Below are 23,157 nucleotides of genomic sequence, written 5' to 3'. Positions count from 1 at the left end.
CCGAGGCCTGTACTCTGGAGTGGGATCGATTTGGAGGTGGAGGGTCCGTCATGGTCTGGGGCGGTGTGTCACAGCATCATCGGACTGAGCTTGTTGTCATTGCAGGCAATCTCAATGCTGTGTTACAGGGAAGACATCCTCCTCCCTCATGTGGTACCCTTCCTGCAGACTCATCCTGACATTACTTCCAGCATAACAATGCCACCAGCCATACTGCTCGTTCTGTGCATGATTTCCTGCAAGACAGGAATGTCAGTGTTCTGCCATGGCCAGCGAAGAGCCCGGATCTCAATCCCATTGAGCACGTCTGGGACCTGTTGGATTGGAGGGTGAGGGCATTCCCCCCAGAAATGTCCGGAAATTTGTAAGTGCCTTGGCGGAAGAGTAGGGTAACATCTCACAGCAAGAACTGGCAGATCTGGTGCAGTCCATGAGGAGGAGATGCACTGCAGTACTTAATGCAGCTGGTGGCCACACCAGATACTGACTGTTACTTTTGATTTTGACCCCTGTTTGTTCAGGGACACATTATTCCATTTCTGTTAGTCACATGTCTGTGGAACTTGTTCAGTTTATGTCTCAGTTGTTGAATCTTATGTTCATACAAATATTTTACACATGTAAAGTTTGCTGAAAATAAACGCAGTTGACAGTGAGAGGACTTTTCTTTTTTTGCTGAGTTTATATACTGTACCTTATAACATCTATTGAACCTTGCCTATGACGCTCGGCCATCGCTCATCCACATATGTACATATTCTTATTCACCCCTTTAGATTTGTGTGCATTAGGTAGTTGTTGGGAATTGTTAGATCACTTAGATTTTACTGCACTGTCGGAACTAGAAGCACAAGCATTTCGCTACACTCGCATTAACATCTGCTAACCATGTGTATGTGACCAATACAATTTGATTAGATTTTGATTTGATTTCGTTATATGAACTGTAAAATTATTGAAATTGTTGAATGTTGCATTTATATTTTTGTTCAGTATATTATCATGACCAGATGATACAAGACACATTATTAAACACAGTCTGGACTCGGTACTCATTCTGCACTGCACAAACTGTACTGCTCTGATTGAGCTAAACATGTCTGAAGTTTTCAATTAACGACAGGTGGCTTCTTCATCCTGTGCAGAACTGTTTATGTCTCTGAAAACTATCCTAAAATATCTCCTCTGCAATCATTCTCTCCTCAGTCTCAGTAGTCTCCATTGCAGCAAATCCAATGTAATGCTGAATTGAACATGCATTCTGTTGGTCTGTTAATCACCAACTCCAGATCTAGGGAACACCTGGGCTGAGACAGACAGGGCTGACTTCAACAACATCAGAAGCTAAAAGCAGAGAAATAGCATAAGCATGCATACTAGTGTTTTCGATAGAGAAAACTAAATTAGGTATGCAAATGTATATGTACAGTGGGGCAAAAAAGTATTTAGTCAGCCACCAATTGTGCAAGTTCTCCACTTAAAAAGATGAGAGAGGCCTGTAATTTTCATCATAGGTACACTTCAACTATGACAGACAAAATGAGAAAAAAAATCCAGAAAATCACATTGTAGGATTTTTTATGAATTTATTTGCAAATTATGGTGGAAAATAAGTATTTGGTCAATAACAAAAGTTTATCTCAATACTTTGTCATATACCCTTTGTCGGCAATGACAGGTCAAACGTTTTCTGTAAGTCTTCACAAGGTTTTCACACACTGTTGCTGGTATTTTGGCCCATTCCTCCATGCAGATCTCCTCTAGAGCAGTGATGTTTTGGGGCTGTTGCTGGGCAACACGGACTTTCAACTCCCTCCAAAGATGTTCTATGGGGTTGAGATTTGGAGACTGGCTGGGCCACTCCAGGACCTTGAAATGCTTCTTACGAAGCCACTCCTTCATTGCCCGGGCGGTGTGTTTGGGATCATTATCATGCTGAAAGACCCAGCCACGTTTCATGTTCAATGCCCTTGCTGATGGAAGGAGGTTTTCACTCAAAATCTCACGATACATGGCCCCATTCATTCTTTCCTTTACACGGATCAGCCGTCTTGGTCCCTTTGCAGAAAAACAGCCCCAAAGCATGATGTTTCCACCCCCATGTTTCACAGTATGTATGGTGTTCTTTGATTGCAACTCAGCATTCTTTGTCCTCCAAACACGACAAGTTGAGTTTTTACCAAAAAGTTATATTTTGGTTTCATCTGACCATATGACATTCTCCCAATCTTCTTCTGGATCATCCAAATGCTCTCTAGCAAACTTCAGACGGGCCTGGACATGTACCGGCTTAAGCAGGGGGACACGTCTGGCACTGCAGGATTTGAGTCCCTGGCGGCGTAGTGTGTTACTGATGGTAAACTTTGTTACTTTGGTCCAAGCTCTCTGCAGGTCATTCACTAGGTCCCCCCGTGTGGTTCTGGGATTTTTGCTCACCGTTCTTGTGATCATTTTGACCCCACGGGGTGAGATCTTGCGTGGAGCCCCAGATCGAGGGAGATTATCAGTGGTCTTGTATGTCTTCCATTTCCTAATAATTGCTCCCACAGTTGATTTCTTCAAACCAAGCTGCTTACCTATTGCAGATTCAGTCTTCCCAGCCTGGTGCAGGTCTACAATTTTGTTTCTGGTGTCCTTTGACAGCTCTTTGGTCTTGGCCATAGTGGAGTTTGGAGTGTGACTGTTTGAGGTTGAGGACATGTGTCTTTTATACTGATAACAAGTGGAGGACAGAGGCGCCTCTTAAAGAAGAAGTTACAGGTCTGTGAGAGCCAGAAATCTTGCTTGTTTGTAGGTGACCAAATACTTATTTTCCACCATAATTTGCAAATAAATTCATTCAAAATCCTACAATGTGATTTTCTGGATTTTCTTTTCTAATTTTGTCTGTCATAGTTGAAGTGTACCTATGATGAAAATTACAGGCCTCTCTCATCTTTTTAAGTTGGAGAACTTGCACAATTGGTGGCTGACTAAATACTTTTTTTGCCCCACTGTATGCAATTTCTATTGGTACAAATTTGCTGGTGAGCTGAATTAAGAAGTCTTATTGATCTAGGCCTCTTCAAGTACTAAAAAAAAACATTTGTATTCTGGTATAGGCCTCCTGAATCGAAATAGGGCAGCATTTAAAGGACACTGCATGCACAGAGATAGAAGCAGCTTTATATGATCTGAAAACAGGTGTATAATCCAGAGCATCATAAGTGTGGTATATGCTGCAGTAGAGAGGTTCTGTATGTGGGGGTGCATTTGTTTCTTAGTGGAAACAGGGTCACCTTGACAGGGGTTGAGACAGACAGGCCGTGTGTGTGATGCAGTGATGGGAGAGTCCCATGACAATGGAGGGCAGCCCCGCACAAATCCGCCACGCTGACTCATCTGCAACTTACTTACATACAGAGCAGCATGCAGCAAGGGCAAGAGGAACCCAAAGCACAGAGAGGCACACAGATGGATAACAAGTGCATCAATAGGCAGAAACCTAAGCACCGGATGAGTGCAGACACACAAGCTAGTACAACACATGCACAAGAGAGTATCACATTCACATGTGTGCTTGTTACACATGTGCAGAATGATAGCTGGAAACACAACAACAAGCAAAGCAATGCCAAGGCACAAGAGAGAGAGAGAGGGGTTTGTTGATGAGAAGAGTGTTGTTGTTTTCGAAGGTTTCACACATCACCACACAGAACTGTACATGGTGAAGAAAATAACATCAACTATCTATATTACACAATCAGATTTTCCTCATATACAAATCAAACAATTGCACATCAATGTGGACAACAAAGTGCAGTAAGTGCAGCATGCCTGGAGGCCGATGAGGATGAGGTGGTTTAACAGAACAACAACACATCACCCAATGAGAAAAATACAAAGACACAAAGAGACGCAACTGCTAGCAGGAGCACTTATGCTAACATGTTAAGAGTGACGGTGGGGTGTACACATGCTCCTTTTGCATTCCAATGCCATTTTCAAAGTCTCATGTATTGCATGAGGCTTTCGAATAATATAGTAAAGTGTTCATACATCTCCTGGAGTGTGTGTAGGTTCAGATGGAATATCCCTTTGTGTGTTTGAAAAGAAACCGTCAAGTACAGCCAATGACTTCCTGGTATACAGTAAAGATAAGTTGACAGAGAAGTGGGGGGAGTAATTGTGGGAGCTCTCCCTCTCGCCGAAAGCCAAATCTCTGGGGACACAATCAAAGCCTCGCAAAAACTGCAGGCAAAGAAAAAAGCCATCATGTCCTTCAAATAGAATAGCAATCAAGAGGGAATCCTGGGATGAACCCCTCAGCCTGTTGGCAACAGGCAGCAGGCAACTTAATCTATTATTCAAGTTAATTACACTTTCAGACTGGAGTGTCTTTTTGTTTTTTTAAAGCCGTAATTCCTGATTTGACACTGTTCTGTTTCATCAGAGCGAAGTCAGAAAAAGGGGGGGAAGAACATCAACATCCTCCAGTGAGGGTCACATTGAGAAGTTTCTTTCAAAGACTGAAGCCCATCAGAAAGGGATATGGCAGCTGACTGGAGAGGTTTGTATGAAAGCCGCCTATCTGCAGCTGTATGGGCCGAGGGTCAGGGCAATGTCTGTGTGTTAGTGTGCTTGACCCTGGGCCTGCCCATGGCGCAGACCGAGGCGTCAGCGGCGAGGGAGGGGCGGCGCTCACCTCATGAATTTCTTGGGCTCTGTCGGAGGGGTCGGTGGGGGCAGAGGTTTGCTAGTGTTGAGGTCAAGGTGGTGAATGGGGGAGTTGGGGATAGGCTCTAAGCGGTTGGGCTGGGGCTGCCCGCTCCCCATCCCTGTTCCTGCTGCCTCCAGAGCCCTGAGGTTTGGAGAGCTGCTGAATCGGTTTGCTGATTTGTCATTCTTTCTCTTTTGCTACACAGAGGGACAAAAACACAAAGAAACGGAAATAGGGAGAACTAGTCCAATGAAAAAAAAATTAACTTGTGTATATACATCTATATATTTTTCATTCTCAGAGGATTTATGTGGATGGAGGCTTTCTGAAGGTCAGGCTCGTACCACTCAACTAGAGAAGGAACAGTCGCTCTCAGCTATAATATGTGAATTAAGATGAGAAAAAAGTATCACATGAAGAGGCTACAGAAAGTTCACACTAACAAAGAATGGCTTGGAAAGCAAAGGAGAACTGGATGTTTGAACAGTGAGATAACAGACACACACACTGACTAACCCCCCCCCCCCCCCACACACACACACACACACAAACAAATGTACACACACACAAACTATATGTAACAGTAAACCAAAATATCAGAAGTTCTAGAACTTGAAATGGAGTCAACAGTTACATATTGACCATGCAGAGTGATCCATTCAACTGGGAGACAGGGGGTTGATGCGTTTACATTGGAATGGGACACAACTTCTCTCCACTAAGGGATGGAATGGTTCCAATGGAAATCAAGACTAAGGATATGTGGAAAGGCAACTTAAAATCACCACTTCAACCATTTTCTACATTGAGGTACAGGCTAGTGGTTTAGGCTTGTAATGATCGGGATGGTTCTCTAAGGGTTTCAAATTGTCACCTGACGCTTTTGGTCTTCACAAAGAGTCAAAGAGTGTGTGCAGCGGTCAGCTCACCTTGATGAGGGGATTTATTACTCCCACGTTGGGACTGGTGTTGAACACCTTGTTGAAGTTGGTCTCTCTGTTCACCAATTCCAGCTGGTAGAACTTTTTGTCGTCCTGCACGTCAACAGAGAGACTTCAGTTAGGTCATGGTGCTCTGGTTATTGATGGAGCATCTCACACCTCACACTCTAATTAAATGTAATTCGTGGGCTTAAATACCAGTACCGTGTGATACAACCCGCAAAAGTCACAGGGTTTCTAGCCAAGCTCTAGTGCTATAGATACAGTATACTGAATAGCGGTCTACAATACATTGTTGGGACTCAATGGCTGTAACATACCGGAGTCTACTGCAACTGAATGAGAAATCTTAATCACGCAAGGCAACAGCACTCCATACTACTATTGATTGGAGGTAGACAGGCATGCAGGCTCCATGTCTAGGATTGTTGGGTAAAACCACACAAGGGCATCCTGTAAGCCATCTTGTACTGTGTACATACACTTACCACCAGCTTCTTGACGAGAGACTCCCTCTCAGTCACCATTTCCTTTAGCTCAGCGATCACCTGCAGGTCCTCAGGCCGGCTCTCCCTGTTCCGGAACTTATCCTCCGTGCCCTCCAACCTGGGGAGAGGAGGGGGCCATTAGGGCTCTGACATATCACAGTTTCCTCACAACACAGTGTGAATCAGGTAACATTGTGGAAACAACGTTTTGTTTGTGTAACATGATGATCAAAGTGCCTTGGATCAGCATGGGGATATGAGCATACACTGAGGGAGCATGTTTTGAAAGCTTCCCTTCCATCATCTGCAGATCAATACTAAAGCATTAGCTTTTAACTCTCCTACCTTTAATATCATAATCAGAAAGCCTATTAGTGCTTGTGTATTACTATGATCAAAACACGAGAAACATTACATGTTGTTCTGAATTCCAATTAAACTTCTCAACAAATAACAAGCGCACTTTAGAAGAGTTCTTATCAGTGATCAAAGCCATCTGCCTCTCCACAGTGTTGTGCTGCCTCTAATTTGAGATTGATGACTTTAATACACTGAGATACTCCTCGTGCTCGAAACAAGCATCCATCATGTCCAGTTTGGCATGACGTCCTCAGCACTACAGATGTGGAATGACAAGTGATACCAAACTCTCCATCAAACTCAGACGCAAGACAGAGACAGGAACACGCTTGAATTAGACAGGGCGCGTATTGGATATAATGATAATGGCTTCTGTCACGCTGCTATGCATCAGCCATCCGTTCATTTGTTGCTTAATTGACAGAAACAGCATCTACTACACTTAACTTCAGTGTCATGTTTCACTACAGACTCATCTGCATCCCTACACATGCTCCAAACATGAACAATGTGAAACCAACATGTTGCTGCAATGCAGCCTGGGAAGATGGTCCTGCCTTGCTTTTTTTTATTTTTATAAATATTGTCATCCGTGTTGGGGAAGCTATTCTGAAAATATAGTTTACCAAGCTACCAATTACTTCACACTGAAAGAAGTTAGCTACACTAAAGCTACCCTTAAGAAAATATAGTTGACTTAACTAAAGTTACTTTGTAAAAGTTGTTCACTACATCCAAACTACTGAGTGATAAACTATCATATGTAAATCTGATGTCATAGACTATAAATTGCAAGAACAGATCACTCTGGAGTCAGTTGTTAACAGAATGTGTAATTTAGCTTATTTAACACAAAAACAATGTTTTAAGTGAGAATTAGGCAGGGCTGATCCCGAAAAAGAAAGGAAAGTATTGCTTACTTTACCCACATTTTATTTTAGACAAAAAAGTAGTGTGTTGTTCCAGTAGTTAGCTACACATGGTAAAAAAAAACAACGTATTTACTACTGAAAACACTACCTAGATTAGAATTTAGTTCAACTACCACCAAGCTACTGCAAAATGGAGTTAAATTACTAGTTGAACTACATGCAGTTCACTACTCCCTAACACTGCTCATCATCACACTCCAGTCAACTCTCCAGCGACATCACTCAAAACAGATGTAACTAATGGCTAGGAAGCACTAAAACAAACTAAACAAACTAAAACAAACCAATCAGACAACAAACTTTTGTTGGTTCCCATGGGTTTAACCAAGCGATGTATTGAGATAAAATATTCATAGAGCTTGAATGGCATAATATTTAGAGGTGGCCAGGGACCGGCTTTGGGGAACGAGGCTGCCAAGGTGATTAATTGGGGAGGGGACAAGAGCTGTTGTTAAAATAGATTTGTTATGTGCTTAATTAGCAGGCAGTAAATTATCAACCTCGAGGTAAGGCCTTGGAAACTAGAAACTTGAAAATGACAGGGGCTTGGACCTTGTTGGTTTTGGAAAGGTTAGCAACAGACAAATCTGTGTAAGGCTAATGTGAACAATTTTTACAAGATTGTACTGGATTCTGTTTGTCAGTCAAATTTACTTGAGGAACATGCACAAATAATGACGTATGCTTCACTAGCATTTCATTTTGAAAGGTGTGATTGAGCCATGAGAAGATTTGGTGGAGGGCATCACAGATGCTCTCTCTGCAGTAGCTGGCTTTGTGTCTAGATGGTGCTCTCATTCACATGAAACTAAATGAGGTCACTCACCAGTCCCAGGATCCTGTATATCTGTTCCATCTAACTCACTCAGTCTCTCTCTCACTCTCTCACACTCTCACTCTCACCCACTCTCACCCACTCTCACCCACTCTCACTCTCACCCACTCTCACCCACTCTCACTCTCACCCACTCTCACTCTCACCCACTCTCACTCTCAGTCTCACTCACTCACTCTCACTCTCGTATCCCAAACATATTTCTTACAGAGACAGCTGCCTGTTATCCCTATAATCATTACAGTACATGTCCCTGGATCTATTCAGAGTAGATTACAGGGGATTTCTATGTCTATGGTCGTATTTTCTGGTGTGTACTGTTTGTGTACAGTACTGTGGTGTCATGAAAGCTAGGGGACCTGCACACCCAGCTGGAGGTTTATCCCAAGTAGGACACTGCTGCTGATAGACAGTGTGTGTGTGTGTGCGTGTGCGTGTGCATGCGGTGGGGGATTGAGGACACAGTCACCTCCATGCAGCACAGTGGAAAACAAAACAGGTCTGTCAGATCTCTCATAAAAGGGAAGGACCTTCCCAATGGGCCATATTCACCTCCAGAGATCATGTGCAGCCACCCGCTCTCCTCTCCCTCCCCCCTCCCTCCTGCTCTCCCTCCTGCTCTCCCTCCCTCCCTCCCTCCCTCCCTCCCTCCCTCCCTCCCTCCCTCCCTCCCTCCCTCCCAATACTTCCTTCCTCCTTCCATCCATTTCTGTATCTGTGTGGGATACTCACCTCTTCAGCCTGTGCTCTGCCAGTGACTGTGGCCTTTCATCATCTGCCAGGGCTTTATATAATCACAGTATCACATATGCTCTCACAGTGAGTGCTATATCAACTACATACTGGATGTACTGTACGTACAGGACTTGCAGAGCAGATATCTTGTCTTTGAGAAGCTCCTGGGCCTTGTTGAAGTCACACAGCATGTTCTGAGTCTCTCTGTTGTGCATGGCGTTCATCTCAGCCATCTCTCGCTCGTGTTTCTTCGACAGGTCCTGTTCATGAGCCCTGAGAAGAGACCAGATCATTAAAACCCATTCAGATCACGTCTTTATACACCTCTCCAGCTCTGAGGTACAGTCTCCTGTGTAGAGTTGTTACAGTATCCTAACTCAGTATCCTAACTTGGCACAATTACCACAGACACATTTATTTTGATCCTGCTGGCACCTTTACAATTTCATTCATCTTTGACTTTCCTTCTTTTTTTTGTTGCTTGTTGCCAAGAAAGACATATATAATTTATAGCAGGAGGCTCTGGAGGAGAGATATCACTGTTTCACCATAAGTGGAAAACACTCTTTTCTGTTTACTTATTGATTTATTTTGATGTGGGACAGATAGACAGGACTCTTCCAAGGCATTACACCAGCTGATTGAAATTCCCTGCCTTGTAGCGGCGACTCCCTCTCTCCCCTCAGTAGACTATATGGCAGTGTTGCTCACGCAGAGCTACTGCAGTCAGAGAGAGAGGCAGAGCACGAGGAGTGCAGAGGAATACGTTTGCCTCTCCCTGAGTAATGCTCCCTGAGGGACACAAATCTTTTCCAATTTATTTATTTTTATCTCAGGAAACTAGGATTCGCCTGCGTGTTACATAATTGGAAGTGAAAGGTGCTCCACAAGGGGCCTGGAATCCTACCAGTGATATGTGTTCTTGTCGCCACATATGCACAAACACACACACGCGGACACGCGGACACACACACACGCGGACACACACACACACACACACACACACACACACACACACTAACCCCATGCGCTTGGTTATCTCTAGCTCTAGAAAAGCAACAGCCTCCATTTTTGATTCATCACCAAACAGGCCTTCAATTCTAATGAGAGAGCCTGCTGTTCGTTCCATCCAGGCCTCAGACCACATTATTAATTAATATAAGAGTGAATTATTCATATCAGCCTGTGGGAAAAGCATGATAGATTATATTCAGGCCTTGCCCCAAATAACCCTGACTTTCATATTTTCTTATACATTTATTTGACCATTAAACTACAGGAGAAAAACAAATGTCAGAGAGACCAAGTCATCAAAGGGAATAACAGTGCATAAAACACGACTTCCAGAAGGGAGAGGCAAATTGGCCTCCTCTCTTTCTCTTTCCAGTATCCTTCAAATGTAATCCAACTCAAAAACGATGCCAGCACTGCCAATGGCCACCGACTGTCACGTCTAAACAAGAGGAATTCACACAACTGAACTTGTCGTGTTGTGATTCACCAGTCATCTAAACTAAAAGTGTTAAAAACCTTCATCGTGGCCATATTAAAACGAGGTACAGGCATTTGCCTGCAGAGATAGCGTACAGAGATTCACCTAATTAAGTTTGGCAACGCACCAGAACAGCTTTACTGTAGATTACCTGTTATTGTGTCAACCCTCCTGTGTGTCACCCCATAATGCCCTGTGGTAGGATCACAACCCTGCCCTCCCCTCATGCACTCTCCTCCAGCCCACCTGATCTGCTGGTTGGCCTCGCTGCGGATCTTCAGCACCTCCTTGCCCTTGAGCTCCAGCTCCTTGGTGAGTGTGTTGATGTTCTCGTTCAGTGTGTGAATCTCGTGGTCCAGCTGAGCAATGTGGTTCTTCCTCCTTACCACCTCCTCCTGCAGGTCCGAGATCCGGCCCAGCAACTCCCTCTCCTGAATGGGGAAAAGGCAGACATACAACGGCACAAAAGAACAGACAAAAACAAGAAAAGAAAACACAAGTTTGAGTTAGCATTTGATCCCACGGGCGTGTGCTGCTGTGCTGTCCCCTTGTATTCCCAGGGGGCACTGTGATACTTTCTGACACCATGTTTACAGTGCCATGGATGCTACAGCTTTGCCATGGATGCTACAGCTTTGCCATGGATGCTACAGCTTTGCCATGGATGCTACAGCTTTGCCATGGCTGCTACAGCTTTGCCATGGCTGCTACAGCTTTGCCATGGATGCTACAGCTTTGCCATGGATGCTACAGCTTTGCCATGGATGCTACAGCTTTGCCATGGATGCTACAGCTTTGCCATGGATGCTACATCTTTGCAATGGATGCTACAGCTTTGCCATGGATGCTACAGCTTTGCCATGGATGCTACAGCTTTGCCATGGATGCTACATCTTTGCAATGGATGCTACAGCTTTGCCATGGATGCTACAGCTTTGCCATGGATGCTACAGCTTTGCCATAGATGCTACAGCTTTGCCATGGGATGCTACAGCTTTGCCATGGGATGCTACAGCTTTGCCATGGGATGCTACAGCTTTGCCATGGATTCTACAGCTTTGCCATGGATGCTACAGCTTTGCCATGGATGCTACAGCTTTGCCATGGATGCTACAGCTTTGCCATGGATGCTACAGCTTTGCCATGGATGCTACAGCTTTGCCATGGATGCTACAGCTTTGCCATGGATGCTACAGCTTTGCCATGGATGCTACATCATAATACGTGAGCACACTCACATGCCATGGCATTCCTCTGCCTCTCTCAGAAATAAATGTGGGCTTCACTGAACACGTCTGTTGGGAGGTTGAAAATATTGATAGCTGAATAGATATACTGATAAATAATTGTGCTGCTTGTATTTGTTTATAGTTAGTACGAGTTACAACAACGTGTTAGAGGACTGTTAGATCGCCTGGAAAAGGTCATTACATTTGTTTATTTAACCTTTATTTAACTAGGCAAGTCAGTTAAGAACAAGTTCTTATTTACAATGGCGGCCTACCCCGGCCAAACCTGGACGACGCTGGGCCAATTGTGCGCCGTCCTATGGGACTCCCAATCACCGGCCGGATGTGATGCAGCCTGGATTCGAACTAGGGACTGTAGTGACGCTTCTTGCACTGAGATGCAGTGTCTTAGACCACCGCGCAACTCGGTAGTCATCTCCTGACTATTAGCTCAAACACGGCTGCTCCGGTCTGGTCCAGTCAATTGTACTGAAAACATATCGGAAAACATTCCCTAGAATACATGTCAATTGTTCAGTATGTAATAGGGACAACGCTGCCATCTGAATCTAGACAACTCTTATCACTCTCTTTCCCAAAGTTACGTAACAGTTAACTCACCAGGCTGATATATGAAATATATCATCTCCGTTTGCCCAGGTAGAAATACATGTAACTACCTGATTTTACTGGAGCTAGAAGTAAAGCCAGGGTGTAGATGTATCATGCTTTGCTTGGCTCAAGGGTCATTTTCCACTTTCCACATCCCATGGCAAAGCTGTAGCATCCCATGGCAAAGCTGTAGCATCCCATGGCAAAGCTGTAGCATCCCATGGCAAAGCTGTAGCATCCATGGCAAAGCTGTAGCATCCATGGCCGAAGTCTCTCCCTCTCTAAAAGAGACATCTAGCTAACAGCAGCATACCGTCAAGCCAAACACTGGTATTATAAAGTTAATGGCTCTTGTGTAATCATATTACAATCTGCATGTATTAACTTTGAATTCCTGCAAATATAATTTCATGCCAGCGGATTATTGTGAAAACAGTAATCTAGTTATTCGTGTGTGGGCCACTGCAGGGGGCAGGTTTAAGGGCACTGGCTCTCTCTCCTCCATAGAAGATCGTTTCTCCATCCTCTGCTTAACAGACATTCACTGTGACATTTCTGCTGCCTTCCAATCTCCCCAGTGGATACCTGTTTGGCTTGGAGGCAAACATGATTGACATGTCTCTGCATGGTTGGGTTGTGGATTTCCACAAGGACAGGTAGAGAGGCAGACATTGCCAGCAGTGGAGAACAGAGTTAAAAGGCTAAACATCAGTGTGGGAGAAGGAAGTTTGTAGCTAGGTTGTAATTGGCGCTTGACCCTATATTTGTGTAGGCTGCGGCTGGTTAGGAAAGTGTGTGTGTGTTTGTGTCCATTCATGTGAATGTGTGTGCACGCAGGTGTGTGCGTATCCATGTGTGTGTGGGGGCTTTGGAGTGAGACAGTGGTGACAGCTCTATTAGCAGAACTGAGACTCACAGTGAGGACACACGCTGCCTGAGGGCCAGTCTAAAAACCACGGACTCTGTCAAGATGACACTATAGAATAGCAATATTCATTGTCCATACATAGATGGGAATTCTGTTGGAGAGCAAATTCTATGGTGTAACCATTCGAGAAGCACTCCTCAAAATCAGCCCCTTCTGTGGGTGGAACTATTCCAGGTCAAAGGAAGCATCAAAGCATTTGGATAAAATATCACAGGAACAAAATAGCAGTTTTTAAAAGCTTCTTCTGAGGGACTGGTGGGAAGTTGGTAGATGGAGTTCCCACCTCCAATAATCACCACATTTGATCTCTTATCTTGAAAAATGAATGTCATTTCTGTGGCTGGCTGATAGTTATTTTGACAGTAATGTGAATGGAGATGGGTAGAGGGAAGCAGCATTCCCCAAGTGAGGATGGCTTTCACTTCAGCAGTAATACATTGATGAACATCTTTGAGGAAAACATGATGATTATTAGAAAGCAAATTACGGACTCCTCTTTAAATCTGTGTATTCCTTCAAAGCTCAGTTGTCCTGAGTCTGCACAACTCTGCCAGGACCTAGGATCAAGAGAGACACTCAAGTGTTTTAGTATTATATCTCTTGACACAATGATGAAAATAATCATGGCCTCTAAACCTTCAAGCTGCATACTGGACCCTATTCCAACTAAACTACTGAAAGAGCTGCTTCCTGTGCTTGGCCCTCCTATGTTGAACATAATAAACGGCTCTCTATCCACCGGATGTGTACCTAACTCACTAAAAGTGGCAGTAATAAAGCCTCTCTTGAAAAAGCCAAACCTTGACCCAGAAAATATAAAAAACTATCGGCCTATATCAAATCTTACATTCTTGTCAAAAATCTAAAATTTTAGAAAAGGCTGTTGCGCAGCAACTCACTGCCTTCCTGAAGACAAACAATGTATACAAAATGCTTCAGTCTGGTTTTAGACCCCATCGTAGCACTGAGATTGCACTTGTGAAGGTGGTAAATTACCTTTTAGTGGCATCAGACTGAGGCTCTGCATCTGTCCTCGTGCTCCTAGACCTTAGTGCTGCTTTTGATACCATCGATCACCACATTCTTTTGGAGAGATTGGAAACCCAAATTGGTCTACACGGACAAGTTCTGGCCTGGTTTAGATCTTATCTGTCGGAAAGATATCAGTTTGTCTCTGTGAATGGTTTGTCCTCCGACAAATCAACTGTAAATTTTGGTGTTCCTCAAGGTTCCGTTTTAGGACCACTATTGTTTTCACTATATATTTTACTTCTTGGGGATGTCATTCGAAAACATAATGTTAACTTTCACTGCTATGCGGATGACACACAGCTCTACATTTCAATGAAACATGGTGAAGCCCCAAAATTGCTTTTAAACTCGGACAAAACAGAGATGCTTGTTCTAGGTCCCAAGAAACAAAGAGATCTTCTGTTGAATCTGACAATTAATCTTAATGGTTGTACAGTCGTCTCAAATAAAACTGTGAAGGAGCTCGGCGTTACTCTGGACACTGATCTCTCTTTTGACGAACATATCAAGACTGTTTCAAGGACAGCTTTTTTCCATCTACGTAACATTGCAAAAATCAGAAACTTTCTGTCCAAAAATGATACCGAAAAATGTATCCATTTTAGAATGCTAGAATCCTGAATAGAACCCCAAAAATTGATCATATTACTCTACTGCTAGCCTCCCTACACTGGCTTCCTGTCAAGGCAAGGGCTGATTTCAAGGTTTTACTGCTAACCTACAAAGCATTACATGGGCTTGCTCCTACCTATCTCTCTGATTTGGTCCTGCCGTACATACCTACACGTACGCTACGGTCACAAGACGCAGGCCTCCTAATTGTCCCTAGAATTTCTAAGCAAACAGCTGGAGGCAGGGCTTTCGCCTATTGAGCTCCATTTTTATGGAATGGTCTGCCTACCCATGTGAGAGACGCAAACTCGGCCTCAACCTTTAAGTCTTTACTGAAGACTCATCTCTACAGTGGGTCATATGATTGAGTGTAGTCTGGCCCAGGAGTGTGAAGGTGAACGGAAAGGCTCTGAAGCAACGAACCGCCCTTGCTGTCTCTGCCTGGCCGGTTCCTCTCTTTCCACTGGGATTATCTGCCTCTAACCCTATTACAAGGGCTGAGTCACTGGCTTACTGGTGCTCTTTCATGCCGTCCCTAGGAGGGGTGCGTCACTTGAGTGGGTTGAGTCACTGATGTGATCTTCCTGTCTGGGTTGGCGACCCCCCTTGGGTTGTGCAGTGGCGGAGATCTTTGTAGGCTATACTCGGCCTTGTCTCAGGATGGTAAGTTGGTGGTTGAAGATATTCCTCTAGTGGTGTAGGGGCTGTGCTTTGGCAAAGTGGGTGGGGCTATATCCTTCCTGTTTGGCCCTGTCCGGGGGTATCATCGGATGGGGCCACAGTGTCTCCTGACCCCTCTTGTCTCAGCCTCCAGTATTTATGCTGCAGTAGTTTATGTGTCGGGGGGCTAGGGTCAGTTTGTTATATCTGGAGTACTTCTCCTGTCTTATCCGGTGTCCTGTGTGAATTTAAGTATGCTCTCTCTAATTTCTCTTTCTTTCTCTCTCTCGGAGGACCTGAGCACTAGGACCATGCCTCAGGACTACCTGGCATGATGACTCCTTGCTGTCCCCAGTCCACCTGGCCATGCTGCTGCTCCAGTTTAAACTGTTCTGCCTGCGGCTATGGAATCCTGACCTGTTCACCGGACGTGCTACCTGTCCCAGACCTATTATTTGACCATGCTGGTCATTTATGAACATTTGAACATCTTGGCCATGTTCTGTTATAATCTCCCCCCGGCACAGCCAGAAGAGGACTGGCCACCCCTCATAGCCTGGTTCCTCTCAAGGTTTCTTCCTAGGTTTTGGCCTTTCTAGGGAGTTTTTCCTAGCCAACGTGCTTCAACACCTGCATTGCTTGCTGTTTGGGGTTTTAGGCTGTGTTTCTGTACAGCACTTTGAGATATCAGCTGATGTACGAAGGGCTATATAAATACATTTGATTTGATTTAGAGGGCACAGTACAGTGGTCTGGGAATAGACAGGTCTCAGCGAGGAGCTGATTAGAAGACAAGTCTACTCTCTGAGCCCCAGCTCCCCTCTCTCTCTCTTCTCTCCCTGCTTCCACAGGACTGTCTGTCTCTATAGTTTCAGAGCAGGGTGATCAAAAGGCCAGAGGAAGGTGATCACAAGCCCTAGGACCAGACAAAATGTTTCCTTCAGCCTCCAGAAATGAGGAGATCAAGTATACAGTACCTGTAGTTTGAATTAAAATCATTCCCAATACTGCTACATACAGAGCTTCATTTGATCACTGAGAAGGCAGATGACCATCTTGATTTGCAGAAATTCACTGAAAACCCAACCCAACTTTATATGAATAGTATTGCGCTTCTCATGCAGCCTACTTTTGGCCAGCTAATAGCCTAACCACTGATCAAGCAACACTATGGACTAAAATGTTCAAATCCTGTTGCTGCAGGATTATTTTGCTGTGACGATAGGTCAAATTAAGATCCCAAATCTGTAGCAGTTCTATTGATCCCTATATTAGAGATGACAGGAGCGCACCTCCCCCAATCCTTACCATCTGCCCATTCATCTGGGAAAATAGAGGCATTTATCACAGTTTGCAAACAGGCCGCGGCCCATCTTCCCTGTGAAAAATAGGTTCGCTGCAGATGAGTAGCCATTAGCAATGCTTCAATTGTTGGAGATTCACTGAGCATAAAGAGCTGTGTGGGATTTCATTAAGACGGGTCTCATTGTTTTGAGGAATCAGTGTGAGAAGATTAGACATCAGATACAAAAAACATTAGGAAATATGGCACAGACCTCTCCATACACATGTTCGCATGCACGCACACACATACACATGTTCGCATGCACGCACACACGCACACACACACACACACACACACACACACACACACACACACACACACACACACACACACACACACACACACACACACACACACACACACACACACACACACACACACACACACACACACACACACACACACACACACACACACACACACACACACACACACACACACACAGAGAGAGAGAGAGACAAGATGTACCAGGGGAGTATAGAAAATAAACATTCTTCAGAGCCATTTGTCTGTCAGAAGCTGAGCTTTCATCTGTGGGGACAGCTGATCACTATCCCCAGCAAATGTAATTATCCACACCGCAGACCAGTCCTGCTAATCTCATTAAACGAGCCAGCACCGTCCATCTCTCAGGGGTCCACAATTAAAGCTAAGGCAACACAGCGCTCAACGCGGGCCCTGCGGCCACGCCAAACGTTCCACGGCTCAGCACAGGGAGTTCTTTCTTAGAAATCATTCTCTGTCTCCCAGAAAGAGGACGAGCAACACTTTGTACCTCTCTTCAGATGGCCCCATCTCTTTACTGTCTGCCAGGGCTGCTGGGCTAGTGGGGCTGTTCAAAGGAAAACAACATGCTCGGTGTTGCTAAGGCTCTTTGATTAAAGCGCTGAAGGTACATGTTCATTCTAAAGATCAGAGCTTTACCATTTACTGGGTAAAAACACAACACATGTCCATAAAAGGTAACAACAGCCGTACAGTCTGGGAGACAACTGGCTGCTGTGATTAGGATATCTGTATAATTAAAGATAAGTCGATGTACGGTTAGTACAGGCATAATGCATTTAAATGATTAAGAGTCCCACCCACCCGGGAGGGAGGGATGGCTCAGCGGCTAGTAAATCAAACAGTCATATGGGACATAGAGAGAGAGACAGGGGTGTGTCCTGACATATCTGACTACTGAACACACAGACAGTCAAAGCAGAGGGAGCGAGGGGTCTTAGGGGAAGGTTGTTGTTTTGGTTGAGAAACCACCAGGAAGCCTGTTGATCCCATGTGAGTTGTCTGAGGTATTGTGTGTACTGTGGTGACTGGATATGGCAGTTACAGTATATAGGAGATGGGAACAGACCACAAAGCAGGTCGTACACGTCCCATGGTAGGGATGGGCATTTGACATTGTTTTACTGTTAGAGGACTCGAATCGAGAGAGAAAAAAAATCCAAATTTACAACAGGCCCACACTCAAAAAACATATGTGCGCATTTATCGATAGGTCTATGCCAACAGTCCGAAACAATGCCTAAGTTACCATAACCATTACAGATAACAAATCCTAATATATATATATATCTTCAGCCAATAAAAAGTAAGTGCCAACCGTAACATCAACTGGTTATATTATCTCGTGGAACACAATCCTCAAAAAGGCAGTAACCTCAGCAGTTGCACTTGCTTGTAGAAGCATGGTTGTGCAATGGCAAAGCCTTGTTTTGTTACTTTAGCAGACATTTTCAGGGTTACAAACCAAAATCGGTCATCTTTTGATATATACAAACGTTCAATTTAGTTTATTTTGCCTGTTCTTTGGAATTTTATTCCATATTGAACACTGCATGATGATGAATTACTGCAATGCTCTACTCTCCAGCTACCCGGATAAAGCACTAAATAAACTTCAAATAGTGCTAAATACAGCTGCTAGAATCTTGACTAGAACCCCAAAATGTGATCATATTACTCCAGTGCCAGCCTCTGGCTTCCTGTTAAGGCTAGATCTGATTTCAAGGTTTTACTGCTAACCTACAAAGCATTACATGGACTTGCTCCTACCCATCCCTCCGATTAGGTCCTGCCGTACATACCTACACGTACGCTACGGTCACAAGACGCAAGCCTCCTTATTGTCCCTAGAATTTCTAAGCAAACAGCTGGAGGCAGGGCTTTCTCCTATAGAGCTCAATTTTTATAGAATGGTCTGCCTATCCATGTGAGAGACGCAGACTCGTTCTCGATATTTAATTAAGTCTTTACTGAAGACTCATCTCTTCAGTTGGTCCTATGATTGAGTGTAGTCTAGCCCATGGGTGCAATGGTGAACGACAAGGCACTGGAGTGACGAACCACCCTTGCTGTCTCTGCCTGGCTGGCTCGCCTCTCTCCACCGGGATTCTCTGCCTCTGACCCCATTACGGAGGCTGAGTCACTGGCTTACTAGCGCTCTCCCATGCAGTCCCTAAGATGGGTGCGTCATTGACGTGATCTTCCTGTCCGGTTTTGCGCCCCCCTCAGGCTTGTGCGGTGGAGGTGATCTTCGTGGGCTAAACTCAGCCTTTGTCTGAGGGTAGTAAGTTGGTAGTCTGTTGATATCCCTCTAGTGGTGTGGGGTTATATCTTGCCTGGTTGGCCCTATCCGGGCATATCATTGGATGGGGCCACAGTGTCCTCCGACCCCCCCTGTCAAGTCTCCAGTATCTATGCTGCAATAGTCTATGTGCCGGGCAGCTAGGGTGAGTCTTTCCTATCTGGTGTCCTGTGTGAACTTAAGTATGCTCCCTCAAATGAATCAATGAATCAATCAATATCTCTCTCTCGGAAACGTGGTCGAGGTTTTGCTCGCTTGAGGTAGAGTATCTCATGATAAGCTGTAGACCACACTATCTACCAAGAGAGTTTCCATCTATATTCTTCATATCTGTCTATTTACCACCACAAACCGATGTTGGCACTAAGACCGCACTCAATGAGCTGTATACGGCCATAAGCCAACAGGAAAACGCTCATCCAGAGGCGCCGCTCCTAGTGAATGGGGACTTTAATGCCGGGAAACTTAAATCTGTTTAACCTAACTTATACCATGTTAAATAAGCAACCAGAGGGGGAAAAAACTCTAGACCACCTTTACTCCACACATAGAAACGGGTACAAAGCTCTCCCTCGCCCTCCATTTGGCAAATCTGACCATGATTCTATCCTCCTGATTCCTGCTTACAAGCAAAAACTAAAGCAGGAAGCACCAGAGACTCGGTCAATAAAAAAGTGGTCAGATGAAACAGATAAGCTACAGGACTGTTTTGCTAGCACAGACTGGAATATGTTCCGCGATTCTTCCAATGACATGGAAGAAAAACATCCTATGGCGTTCTGCATTAGCATCGAACAGCCCCCGTGATATGCAGCTGTTCAGGGAAGCTAGAAACCATTATACACAGAGTGTTAGAAAAGCCAAGGCTAGCTTTTTCAAGCAGAAATTTGTTTCCTGCAACACTAACTCAAAAAAGTTCTGGGACACTGTAAAGTCCATGGAGAATAAGAACACCTCCTCCCAGCTGCCCACTGCACTGAAGATAGAAAACACTGTCACCACTGATAAATCCACTATAATTGAGAATTTCAATAAGCATTTTTCTACGGCTGGCCATGCTTTCCACCTGGCTACTCCTACCCCGGTCAACAGCACTGCACCCCCACAGCAACTCGCCCAAGCCTTCCCCATTTCTCCTTCTCCCAAATCCAGTCAGCTGATGTTCTCAAAGAGTTGCAAAATCTGGACCCCTACAAATCAGCCGGGCTAGACAATCTGGACCCTTTCTTTCTAAAATTATCTGCCGAAATCGTTGCCACCCCTATTACTAGCCTGTTCAACCTCTCTTTCGTGTCGTCTGAGATTCCCAAAGACTGGAAAGCAGCTGCGGTCATCCCCCTCTTCAAAGGGGGACACACTCTTGACTCAAACTGCTACAGACCTATATCTATCCTACCCTGCCTTTCTAAGGTCTTCGAAAGCCAAGTCAACAAACAGATTACCGACCATTTCGAATCTCACCATACCTTCTCTGCTATTCAATCTGGTTTCAGAGCTGGTCATGGGTGCACCTCAGCCACGCTCAAGGTCCTAAACGATATCTTAACCGCAATCGATAAGAAACATTACTGTGCAGCCGTATTCATTGATCTGGCCAAGGCTTTAGACTCTGTCAATCACCACATCCTCATCGGCAGACTCTACAGTCTTGGTTTCTCAAATAATTGCCTCGTCTGGTTCACCAACTACTTCTCTGATAGAGTTCAGTGTGTCAAATCGGAGGGTCTGCTGTCCGGACTTCTGGCAGTCTCTATGGGGGTGCCACAGGGTTAAATTCTTGGACCGACTCTCTTCTCTGTATACATCCATAATGTCGCTCTTGCTGCAGACGACACCATTCTGTATTCTTCTGGCCCTTCTTTGGACACTGTGTTAACAACCCTCCAGGCAAGCTTCAACTCTCCTTCCGTGGCCTCCAATTGCTCTTAAATACAAGTAAAACTAAATGCATGCTCTTCAACCGATCGCTGCCTGCACCTGCCCACCTGTCCAACATCACTACTCTGGACGGCTCTGACTTAGAATACGTGGACAACTACAAATACCTGGGTGTCTGGTTAGACTGTAAACTCTCCTTCCAGACCCACATCAAACATCTCCAATCCAAAGTTAAATCTAGAATTGGCTTCCTATTTCGCAACAAAGCATCCTTCACTCATGCTGCCAAACATACCCTTGTAAAACTGACCATCCTACCAATCCTCGACTTCGGCGATGTCATTTACAAAATAGCCTCCAATACCCTACTCAACCAATTGGATGCAGTCTATCACAGTGCAATCCGTTTTGTCAACAAAGCCTCATATACTACCCACCATTGCGACCTGTACGCTCTCGTTGACTGGCCCTCGCTTCATACTCGTCGCCAAACCCACTGGCTCCATGTCATCTACAAGACCCTGCTAGGTAAAGTCCCCACTTATCTCAGCTCGCTGGTCACCATAGCATCACCCACCTGTAGCACGCGCTCCAGCAGGTATATCTCTCTGGTCACCCCCAAAACCAATTCTTTCTTTGGCCGCCTCTCCTTCCAGTTCTCTGCTGCCAATGACTGGAACGAACTACAAAAATCTCTGAGACTGGAAACACTTATCCCCCTCACTAGCTTTAAGCACCAACTGTCAGAGCAGCTCACAGATTACTGCACCTGTACATAGCCCACCTATAATTTAGCCCAAACAACTACCTCTTTCCCTACTGTATTTATTTTATTTATTTTGCTCCTTTGCACCCCATTATTTTTATTTCTACTTTGCACATTCTTCCACTGCAAATCTATCATTCCAGTGTTTTACTTGCTATTTTGTATTTACTTTGCCACCATGGCCTTTTTTGCCTTTACCTCCCTTATCTCACCTCATTTGCTCACATCGTATATAGACTTTTGCTCACATCGTATATAGACTCTTGGCCAGGTCGCAATTGTAAATGAGAACTTGTTCTCAACTTACCTACCTGGTTAAATAAAGGTGAAATAAATAAAAATAAAAATTGAGGAGTACACCACATCAGTCATTGGCTTCATCAATAAGTGCATCAATGACACCGTCCCCACAGTGACTGTATGCACATATCCCAACCAGAGGCCATGGATTACAGGCAACATCCACACTGAGCTAAAGGGTAGAACTGCCGCTGTCAAGGAGTGGCATTCTTACCCGGGAGATTATTAGAAATCCAATATGCCCTCCGACGAACCATCAAACAGGCAAAGCATCAATACAGGACTAAGATTGAATCGTACTACACCAGCTCCGACACTCGTCGGATGTTGCAGTGCTTGCAAACTATTACAGACTGCAAAAGGAACCACAGCCGTGAGCTGCCCAGTGACACGAGCTTACCAGACGAGCTAAATTACTTCTATGCTCACTTCGAGGCAAATAACACTGAAACGTACATGAGAGCATCAGCTGTTCCAGACGACTGTGTGATCATGCTCTCCGCAGTCAATGTGAGTAAGTCCTTTAAACAGGTCAACATTCACAAGACCGCAGGGCCAGACGGATTACCAGGACGTGTACTCCGAGCATGCGCTGATCAAATGGCAAGTGTCTCCACTGACATATTCAACCTCTTCCTGTCTGAGTCTGTAATAGAACCATGTTTCAAGCAGACCACCATAGTCTCTGTGCCCAATAACATTAAGGTAACCTGCCTAAATGTCTAC

The 23,157-nt window shown here is 44.7% G+C and overlaps 1 protein-coding gene across 4 annotated transcripts in view; it reads right to left on the bottom strand.

The window, feature by feature from the left end:
- Positions 1 to 23,157, bottom strand: part of LOC139415104 (protein FAM184A-like) — a 103,815-nt gene that overhangs the window by 3,341 nt on the left and 77,317 nt on the right. The window contains exons 13-17 of one of the 4 annotated variants that reach the window (XM_071162918.1): positions 10,729 to 10,913; positions 9,117 to 9,263; positions 6,129 to 6,246; positions 5,629 to 5,733; positions 4,685 to 4,896 (exon numbers count right to left, since the gene is read on the bottom strand). In XM_071162918.1, the coding sequence (XP_071019019.1) occupies positions 4,685 to 4,896; positions 5,629 to 5,733; positions 6,129 to 6,246; positions 9,117 to 9,263; positions 10,729 to 10,913 (767 nt within the window). Of the gene's footprint in view, positions 1 to 4,684; positions 4,897 to 5,244; positions 5,734 to 6,122; positions 6,247 to 9,116; positions 9,264 to 10,728; positions 10,914 to 23,157 lie in introns of those variants that run through there. The other 3 variants (XM_071162917.1, XM_071162920.1, XM_071162921.1) reach the window with 3 other exon arrangements.

Source organism: Oncorhynchus clarkii, chromosome 8, assembly GCF_045791955.1.
Source record: "Oncorhynchus clarkii lewisi isolate Uvic-CL-2024 chromosome 8, UVic_Ocla_1.0, whole genome shotgun sequence".
Taxonomy (NCBI): domain Eukaryota; kingdom Metazoa; phylum Chordata; class Actinopteri; order Salmoniformes; family Salmonidae; genus Oncorhynchus; species Oncorhynchus clarkii.
Note: the sequence above shows the minus strand (reverse complement) of the source record. Positions and strands in the feature narration are given on the sequence as shown.